A 10,587-nucleotide genomic window follows, 5' to 3' on the forward strand; every position below is an offset into this window, starting at 1 on the left:
TATAGTACCTATCTATACATACTATATTATTTATAAACGAATGGTTTCGTTTGTTTGGTTAGTTAACACATTTCTAAAAAGTATATTAACATCTTCCAAAATAAAATCTATGTATATTATATTATTATAAGCGAAACATGGTTTCGTCTGTTGGTTAACACCTTCTAAAAAAATATGTTAACACCTTCCAAAATAAAATTTAATTAAAAAAATTAAATCATGTATTTGATATAACTACAAACTCAACTATTATCCAACTTAGTTTCTAATCACACTCAACTTCTTTATTATCTCTTTTGCAAGGAATCAAACACTTCCAATATTAATTTTGTTAATTCAAATTATTATATAAAAATAATAAATAAATAAATAAAATTAAAAAAATATCAAATCATACACAAACACCATTGATATTTAAGATTTGAGCTTTGCACCCCCGGAATGAAACGACAAGTTGTAATACGAAAACTTTTTAAGACTTTAACTATCTTAATTTTGAATCTTTTAATAATATAATAAATATAAGATAATACGTAAATATTTTAATTTTATTAATATTAATAATATATAATTATTAATTTATATAATTTATTTATTTAAATAATATAAAAATTATAAATATTATAATCAGTGCGGTCTCACCAGACATAGATACATAAGAGGGTGTGTTCTTAAATAGGCAACTCAACTTTTATTTTGCTTATGTTTTACTTTTTACTTCCAAGTATATGCCAATGTAGTGTCTTATCTGCACCCTAGTCATATCTATTAGTATATAATGTAATATACAGAAAATCCTTAAAAATAAATTTAGATTAGTACCAAGATATAAAATTTAACATAATCAAATCATATATTTGATGAGTTTGAGGAAAAATTATATTAATCAAAAATTGCCATTTTAAGTATATTTACACTAAGTGTAAATATTTTCAAAATTATTCAATATAAAATTTTGAACCATCTTGACAATTAAAATATGATCCTTTCCATGCATAACAATATTTTATTATTTCTTCATAAGTAAACTTTTTAAAATAAATAATAATCCATCTACTTTTTAAAATTCTTATTTTTCAAGATATTACCCCCGGACCCACTATGAAATTGCAGTTATCTATAAGTAACGACTGCAATTTCTTATCTGTACACTAATCATGATATATTGTAATCTACACGAAATCTTGAAAAATAAATTCACAATTATCGTTTTAAAAAGAAACATTCATAAACACTATTCACCATAGAGAAAGAAATAAAAAACTGTCTTTGGGGCCCACCGTTTTATTTGTAATCTATAAAATATTACTGCACTGTAATATAAATATGATGCACATGTGTGTGTGTTAGAGAGGGACTAGAGTAAAAACTATGATTGAGTGAAACACAAAAATTTCTCTCTCTAGAGTTTATATAACTTCTCGATCATGGTGATGTTGGTTTAAAATCTTGCAAGCTTTTTTATTTCAAGTTTTTCAATTTGGGTTTTTAATTTTTCAGGGTTTTCTAGGGTTTGGTGAAGACTTAAAGCTTTGATCTTTATTGGTAATACTTCTATTTCTTGATTTTTTTTTTGTTTTGTGTACATGCAATCTTGTTAATTTTTGCATTCTGGGTTGTTGAATTTCACTTTGTTTCGTTTGAATTTCTTGCAAAGATGTGATTTTTATGTGTATTGAAGTGTGTAGTTGGTTAATTGGGGTTTCAGTGTATGCATAGAGTTGTATGACTTGGTTTTATATTGATTTGTTTGGTGTTTAGTGTAAGTGTTTATGCTGATTATTGATCACTTTGAATGACTGCACATTTAAAGTTTTTATATTGATTGATGAGTTCTTTACATGGTTATACATAATTTAAAGTTTGTTTCTTGATCAAAACTTCTTTATGTGGCTCCAAAAAATTTAAAGTTTGTATCTTGATTTTTAATTTCCTTAAATGGTTCTCGAAATATAAAGTTTGTATCTTGATTGGAAACCCCCTCTTTTTCTCCAATGGTGGTAAATCTTTTGATCATCGTATGACATTGATATATATGATAGACATGTGTTTGTAAGGAAAAAAACTGATTAATTTCAAAAGCGAAAGTAAAACAGTGATCGAGTATAAGATTAAAAAATTCTCTATCGAGTATAAATAACTTTTAATCATGGTAATGTTGTTGTGAAATCTTGTAAAGGTTTATTTTAAGTTTTTCGATTTGGTTTTAATTTTCAGGGGTTTCTAGGGTTTGGTGAAGGACTGAAAGCATTGATATTGTTTGGTATATTTCTATCTCTGTTCTTGATTTTGTTTTTCTGTGCATGCAATTTTGATAATTTTGGCCTTTTGGGTTGTTGAATTTCACTTTATTTTATCTGAATCTGTTGTGAAGATGTGATTATTTTGCGTAGGCTAATGATTGAAGTGTGTAGGTTAGGAATTGGGGTTTTAGTATATATATAGTTGTCTGTGGCTTGTTTTATACTGATCCATATGGTGTTTATTACTCAAGTCTCTATGCTAATTAGGAAAATCACTTTAAATGACTACAGAATTTAAAGTTTGTATCTTGGTAGATGACTTCTTTACATGGTTATATAATTTAAGTTTGTATCATTGATCAAAACTTCTTACGTGGTTTTTTAAATGCCTAATACTTGATGATGTAAAATTTTATATGTGTGTTTATACCGTGTGCGTATATTCTTTTCGCGTGCATCAGAGTTAGGTCAAAGAATTTTTTTCTTGAGATAGCGTTTTATTTAAAATCTTCATTGACTGCAAGAATGGAAGTTTCTCCAATTTTGGATGTTTGATTAATACAATGGAATCTTTTGACAAAGTGTTTTATGTTGAGTCATGGTTTTAGCATGTCTATCTCATTGAAAGATGATTCTAGCTCATTGCTACCTTATCTTCATAAACGTAGAAGAGCTTTAATACTTAAAGTACAGTTTTTTATTCCTTGGCTTCTTGCAAGCGTATTTAGTTCACTGTGTGCCTCGTGGACAATTAGCATGGTTCGCATAACAATCATAAGCCACCTTATCATGGTACTTGAATATACTTAATAATCGGGAATTTTGTTTTATGTAAGGAAATTCTTGTTAAGTTTTAATGAAGCATAAATCTAAGGACTGTATTGGTTTCTTCTTTTACACAAAGATATCGAATTCTTTCCTCTTCTTCTCATACAAATAGCCCCTCTCATCTGTTTACCCTTTATAAGTTATTGTCACATTACCTTTGTCATTTGCCTGTAAATACCGGACTAGCATCTGTATATGGCCATTGTGTTTTTTAATGGGTAGCCATCTTTTGTTTCTTTTTGTTATTGACAGAAAGGTGATGTGATGCAACAATCTTCGGGCAACTCTATTGGTAATTGTTCAATCCTCAGTAGTGTATCTTTTAACATTTCTTGAAATGTGGTTATTGGTATGTAATGCAATTGAAAATATGCTGCCAGGTCCTTTAAAGATTAGGTCAATAAAAGTATCTAACAAGGAAGGTGGGCCTGGAGCACATGGATTCTTGTCGGGGTCTGATGATCATAATGCCTTGAGCGACACCGCTCTTTTCTCAAGCTCATTACCTGTTTTTCCGCATGGAAAATGTATGCTCAAGTTGATAAATTGTTAAAAAAAGAATCAGAAGCGCTATGACATATATTCGGTAGTTTAATTATTCTGTTCTAAATGCACATGCAGTGAAACTAAATTGTGCAGAAGATGGTTTTCAAACAGTTGATGATTTATCTTCGACCTTGAACAAAGTCAGCATAGAAGGGGATGCAGAATTTCTTGGAAATGTTGAAGATCATGCGATAGGCAACTTGCTTCCTGATGACGAGGATGAGCTTTTAGCTGGTATCACTGATGGTTATGACTGCTCTTGCTTTCCTAATCAATTGGAAGACTCAGAAGAATATGATCTTTTTGGAAGTGGAGGAGGTTTAGAGTTGGAATCTGATGCACCAGATAATGTGAGTCCGGGAGTATCAAGAATTGGTTTGGCTGAAAGTCTTGGTGGCAACGGGGTGGCGCAGTATAATCTCTCAAATGGTGCGGGAGTTGTTGCTGGAGAACATCCATATGGCGAGCACCCTTCCAGAACTCTATTTGTTCGCAACATAAATAGTAATGTGGAAGATTCAGAGCTGAGAACCATGTTTGAGGTAATTTCCTTCAGCAGAGGCTAATAATGGAGCTAGCTCCAACTACTGTATATTCTTTCCATTTTGCTAATAATTCATTTTAATCCTGCTCAATTATCGTAAATTAAAACTGATTTGTATCTTTTGATATATATACAACTTGTACAATATTTCTTAAGTAGTTCTCAGTATTTTTTAAAGAAAAAGACAGGCGTTCTTTGCTTGGCAGCATCAAAACTAAACAAAAAAAAGGGTTTTAGTATTAGTAAATTCAACGTAGTAGGGAAGCCATCAAATTAATTGTGATAGTGATGAGGTGTAGCATGTTTACTATTTCTAACCCTTTCTTTTTTATAAAAGTTCTTGGCATGTTGTTCTTGTAGTTCACATTATTTGAGAGTCTTGCAGTTATTCGGTGTATGTTTGGAAAATGTATGTTATTTATACTTCATTTGGAGAACTTGAAAAATATCAGGTCCATGGCTTAAATCGCCTTTTTCACTATATTTAGTTTAATGGTGATTTAGTCTATGTGTTTACACCAATGTGGGAACTTTTGACTGATTAATGTCTGACCAAGGTTCATTCAAACCTACAGGGCTACGAAATGCTCTCAAATGTGTCATTGACAGTGTATAAAGATTTTGTTTTTTAATACATCATTTCTATCCGATTTCTTTAATCATACGTAGTTTTTAACATAAAAGGAGCATTAACGGTTCTTTTCCGTCCATGGTTGTCACGTCGATGAGTCGAGGCGAGTCGATGGACCTCCCACTAGTCGACTAGTCGTCGTAGACTAGTCGACAGAAAAAATATAATTAAAAATTAAAAATACAATATATAAATACACGACTAGTCGACAGAAAAAATATAATTAAAAATTAAAAATACAATATATAAATACACACACACACAAATATGTATATATGTTTTATGTATTTTAGATTTCTAAGTTCTAGGTTCTAAGTTCCAACTCCTTCCACAATGTTTTATTTGAGATTCTAAGAAATTAAGAATCCGACCCTTGAAGAGAATGATGAAAACGCTGGAAGAGTTAACAAATAAGAACAAATAAAAGTATTTGCAATCATGTGAAATATGTAACAATTGATCAATAACAATTGTCTGATACAACTGTGATGTGATGTGGCAGTGCAGCATGCAACAAAATTTATGCAAAAAAAATATATACATTCAGCACTCGACTAGTCGACCGCTTCGTCGACTAGTCGACCGAAATATCGACATTCAGCTAGTCGCCATGTTGAGTCGACATCCCATCACCACTTAGTCGACTAGTCGCCAACTTGTCGCGACTAGTCGACCGACATGACAACCATGTTTCCGTCTATATATCTGATGTCGTTTAGATTGATGTTGTTTAGATTGCATGTAAAATTGCCGTTTTTATTGGTATTAAATGTGTTTTGTAGCTGTTGCTATGCTAATTTTATTATTACTATTCAATCTTTGTATCAAGATGATAAAATGTGTGTACCACATATATTTGCTTTTTTAGTGATTGGCATGCAAAGTGGTCTATATATTATCAGGATGCAGGAAATTGCACTCTAAACAGTTAATTATTTAACGTCATCTACATTTTACTGTGTTCAACATTCTTGTGAGCTAATGTTATATATGCATCATTTGACAATAATTATTATTATTATCATCATTAATTTTTTTACTACATTAGAAACTTTTCTTTTCCTGACTAAACTTTTTTCCTGTAATGCTAGCAATATGGAGATATAAGAAATCTATATACTGCGTGCAAACACAGGGGATTTGTGATGATATCTTACTATGATATCCGTGCTGCTCGTACTGCTATGCGGGCATTACAAAACAAACCACTACGGGGAAGGAAGCTGGATATTCACTTTTCCATCCCAAAGGTTAAAAGATCCTTCCCTTCAAAAAAATTCTATAGATTAAAATCAATTACTAAGTCATGACTTAACTTGAATTTCAATACCAGGATAACCCTTCAGACAAAGACATGAATCAAGGGACTTTGGTAGTTTTTAATCTGGACCCATCAGTTTCAAACGATGACCTTCTTCATATATTTGGGGCTTATGGAGAAGTTAAAGAGGTTATCAGTTTTTACCAACTACTTTCCAACTTGTGCTACACAAATATATTGGTCTCTGAGGTTTGTTGTCATTTTCTTCTATGAATAACAGATCAGGGAAACGCCACACAAGAGGCATCATAAGTTCGTTGAGTATTACGATGTGAGATCCTCTGAAGCAGCCCTGAGATCCCTAAACAGGAGTGACATTGCTGGAAAGCGCATAAAGCTTGAACCTAGTCGACCAGGGGGGGCTCGTCGAAAGTGCGTATGATTTTCATGCATTTTAATATCTTCATATCTTTTTAACCTGTTTCTTGCATTCCTAAAGTTCGTATATGCACTTCTTCTGATATAATTGCTTTTCATATGATAAATATATACAAATATTAATGTAGTGATAATTTTCTTACCCCTTTAAACCCCAACTATGTTGTATGTTGGCATACACAAATTGTAAAAGTTCGCAGGGATTCATTTTCTTGCTCCTTTGAACCGAAAATTTTGTCAGTTGAATTGTTACACCATCATATATATATATATATGTGTGTGTGTGTGTGTATTTATATATATATGTATATATGTATATAAGTGTGTACTAATATGTGTATGTTTACAGAAGACATGTGGATAGGCAGTAATTATTTTTTATATCTAATAAATTATTCCCAATTTTTGAGTCATTTTGACCAATATATATTCATATATACATATATGGTCAGGTTAAACTACAAACCATCTTAGCATACAAAGTTTCATAACCTAAAAAATATTTAGAAATCGCCGGTTGTAGTAGTACGAATCAGCAGTTGTATTACAACCAAAGATGGTTGTGATATATAGCCCCCTAGTAGCATATTTTTCAATAACAAATCATGACATTTGGCTTTGATGATCACTCCACTACTATTCATATTCTTTCCCGAGGTTGTAATATGTAACCATCTTTGTATGTTCTTCTCATCCATATTGTATTCATGTTCTTCTATTAATAAACGGATTAATTTTCCTTTTTAACGGATTGTACCTTTTTCCTTAGCCTTATGTTGCAACTTGGTCAAGATCTTGAACAAGATGGTTCTCGGAGTTTTCTACTTCAAGTGGGCTCCTCAATAACGAACTCTCCACCAGGTGATGCCTTCACTTGCCGTCATAACAATAATCTAGCCCTACTCTTTGAAATATGCAGACATATTTACTATCTGTCAAATTCTTTTTATGTATTGTCAGGTAACTGGTCCCTCTATGACAACCCAGTCGGACACACTTCTCTACAGTCTCTTAGTAGATCACCTGTTCTTGGGTCAATGAACCCTGCTGTTGGGAATAGCTTACCTGGACTAGCTTCCATTCTGCATCCTCATTTGTCAAACCCCAGGAAGATTGCACCAATTGGCAAGGATCTTGGAAGGGGTAGTCCTGGAGATCATACTTATATGAATGGGAATCTAAATCAAGGAGTTGATTTTCAACAGTCACATTCACTTCCAGAGCCGAATGTGAATCAATTTTCTGCCACATCCGCTTTAGGTGCTTCAAATGGATCTGGCATTGAAACATTATCTGGTCCACAGTTTCTTTGGGGAAGTCCTAATGTGAATGCAGAGCAGTCTAATTTATCCATGAGGCGACCACCACAAGTAAAACAACCGTTTATTTCTAATGGACAGTATCCTGGCTTTACATATGCTGGAAATCATGATTCTATTATTGGTTCATCTCAGTCCCCTCATCAACATCATCTTCATCATGTTGGATCAGCTCCATCTAATATTCCTTTTAAAAGGCAGTTTAGTCACTACCAGGAGCCCTCAGACGCGTTATATATGAGTCGTCCTGCTTTCGGAGGCATGGGGTTGAATCACAATGATAAGAATTTTATGGGTCCTCGTACTTCTGGGAATACCTTCATGCCAGAAAATGGTTCCCCAAGTTTCAGCATGGTGCCTTCAGCAAGGCCAAATCCCATGTTCCTTGGAAATGGTCATTACCCGGGGGTATCACCAGTCGACATGGAAGTTTCGAATGAGCGTGGTAAGAGCAGGCGATTCGAGCAAAACGCAAGCCAGATAGACAACAGGAAACAGTTCCAGTTGGACCTGGAAAAGATTTTAAATGGAGAGGACACAAGGACAACTCTAATGATTAAAAATATCCCTAACAAGTGAGAGCGTCATACCTATGAATAAATTAGTTCAAGATATGCGAATCATTTGTAATATGTTCACCTTGTTTTTCCTTCAGGTACACCTCAAAGATGTTGTTAGCTGCTATTGATGACAGTCATAGTTGTACATATGATTTTTTCTACCTGCCCATTGATTTTAAGGTTAGTTTGTTTCATGCCATAGTTGTAAGTTTCTACATCGAGCTTCCAAATTTGATTCACTGATAGCATTCTTTCCTTCAATTATGTGCAGAACAAATGCAATGTTGGTTATGCATTTATCAACATGCTGTCTCCAGCACATATTGTTCCATTCTACCAGGTCAGTAATTATGTGTGAGATTTCGATGTTCAGGACTTCCATAGTTATTCTGGTGTACGTACCTGATTTATGCATATAGCTTTAGAATGAAGTACTTGTACTTTTTTATCAAAACGACATTCTTTTTACCAAGGGGAAAAGACCATACAGAGACGGCATTGTGATTTGTGACAAAATAGAGCAATCCTTTGTCAGTAGTGTATGTGGTATACATGTCAAAATGCTCCACTATAATTTTTGTAGAAAAAGGGAGATTTTTGCAAGTAGGGCAGTGGATGGATGTTTTCATCTTATTTGATTTATAGGGAAACATAGGTCTTTATGGAAACAGGAGATGATATATTTCGGTTTCGTTTTAGGATTTTGTCCTCATAAAGTTGAATTCTTGGGGAAAATTGACAGGCTGAAACCACTTGGTTATTTGGAAGAATAATAGCATTTCTGAGGATATAAGAAATACTTTTTTGATTTACATATGTTCACTTATAAATGCAGGCATTTAACGGGAAGAAGTGGGAGAAGTTTAATAGCGAGAAAGTTGCTTTTTTGGCATATGCTCGAATCCAAGGCAAGGCTGCCCTTGCAGCCCACTTTCAGAACTCGAGCTTGATGAATGAAGATAAGCGCTGCAGGCCTATACTTTTTCATTCAGACGGATCAGAAGTTGGTGATCAGGTAATGTAATTAAATTATTATTTGTGTGTTTAAGGGTCTTGGCATTATGCTTCTATCCTGCTATAGTTTTGAGTATGACTTATTAAGTAAAGTTGCATAGTCTTTTTCATTTTATTCTGCTATATTTTTTGTGAATAACATTGTATGATATATGGGATATGATATTTTATGGAAGGAGTTTGTTTTTCCACAATCCAAATACAATAACAGACAAAAATATGTTGTAGTTTCTTGTTGAGCAGTGCTTAAGGTTAAGGATGTAGGTTGAGCTTCATCCTGCAGTCTGCTAATGTAGTAGTTGATTACGTTGACCATATTGTGCAGGTTACGGAAGAATCTCGCCCTTCAAGTAGCTTAAGTTTTCAAATAGCTCGGTCAAAGTTGTCAGGGTCAGACCCGAGAGAATCTCTTGGAAGTGCTGCAAAGGATGGTGCAGGTGAGAGGAACTCTTCTGTAGAAAAATAGTAAGGAGAATGCATGGAAGCAGCTAGCAATCATATAGTGAAGTGGTGGATACTGCTAGCTGCTGTCCTGTATATATATTATATGTATCACATAGGAGGCAAGCAAAGATAATGGCTGCAGATTTTGTACAAGTACAGTGAAAAGGAGGGAGGTATATTTAAACAAAAGCTTTTGATCGATGCAGAGATGATAACCAGGCTTTGACAGAAACAATTGAGAATAAATCTGATTCTATGTAATGTTGTTTATGTAGTATGTCATAGATGTCTCTGGGAAGTTGGAATTTTGGGTTGGCGGTCATTTAGAACTGAGGTGCTTTAGAGATTTGATAACTGATAATTACCAGCTTAACTGGCTTTTGTACATTTTATTTTAAGTGACTTGTTTTTATTTCTGCATCTTCTTTTTTGTGTTTGGCCTGAAGCTGAGTAAAAGCTTCATTATCTTTGACTTGTTACATAGGAATGAAAGTAACCATACAGGCCTCGTGAGATTACAGTGAAAAATTCCCAGTTTACATTCCTGCAGCTGAATTTGTATAAACAGATGATCTAGCTGATATATAACAAGCTGTGATCAGTACTTCTATAAGCAGGAAAAAAAGGAACTTTGCTTGGTGATTTGCATGTTTGCAAGATATAAGCTACGTTAACAGTTAGAATATATTGGTCGTTTTATATGCTGGCCTGTTTTCGGAATCTGAATATGGAAACATACTCTTGGTGAACATTTAGCGG

General features: G+C 33.4%; 1 protein-coding gene across 2 annotated transcripts; it reads left to right on the top strand.

The window, feature by feature from the left end:
- Positions 1–1,337: 1,337 nt before the first annotated feature.
- On the top strand, positions 1,338–10,248 carry LOC141666497 (protein MEI2-like 5). 2 transcript variants are annotated; one of them, XM_074472537.1, is made up of 14 exons: positions 1,338–1,545; positions 2,218–2,263; positions 3,324–3,363; positions 3,452–3,598; positions 3,693–4,159; positions 5,884–6,042; positions 6,126–6,242; positions 6,334–6,485; positions 7,261–7,352; positions 7,452–8,385; positions 8,466–8,550; positions 8,642–8,710; positions 9,206–9,385; positions 9,710–10,248. In XM_074472537.1, exons 3-14 carry the CDS (start codon positions 3,336–3,338, stop codon positions 9,848–9,850), a joined length of 2,571 nt encoding a protein of 856 aa, XP_074328638.1. In that variant the 5' UTR covers positions 1,338–1,545; positions 2,218–2,263; positions 3,324–3,335; the 3' UTR covers positions 9,851–10,248. The 2 variants fall into 2 exon arrangements, with proteins under 2 accessions (XP_074328638.1, XP_074328640.1); XM_074472539.1 differs by lacking the exon at positions 2,218–2,263.
- Positions 10,249–10,587: the final 339 nt, after the last annotated feature.

This window comes from Apium graveolens, chromosome 6, assembly GCF_009905375.1.
Source record: "Apium graveolens cultivar Ventura chromosome 6, ASM990537v1, whole genome shotgun sequence".
NCBI classification, from domain to species: domain Eukaryota; kingdom Viridiplantae; phylum Streptophyta; class Magnoliopsida; order Apiales; family Apiaceae; genus Apium; species Apium graveolens.

Excerpts from the sequence above, each read along its gene's own strand:
- LOC141666497 (XM_074472537.1), top strand. The coding sequence starts at position 3,336 with ATGCAACAATCTTCGGGCAACTCTATTG. Across the intron at positions 3,364-3,451 it reads ATCTTCGGGCAACTCTATTG|GTCCTTTAAAGATTAGGTCA; the intron begins GTAATTGTTCAA and ends ATATGCTGCCAG. Across the intron at positions 3,599-3,692 it reads TGTTTTTCCGCATGGAAAAT|TGAAACTAAATTGTGCAGAA; the intron begins GTATGCTCAAGT and ends ATGCACATGCAG.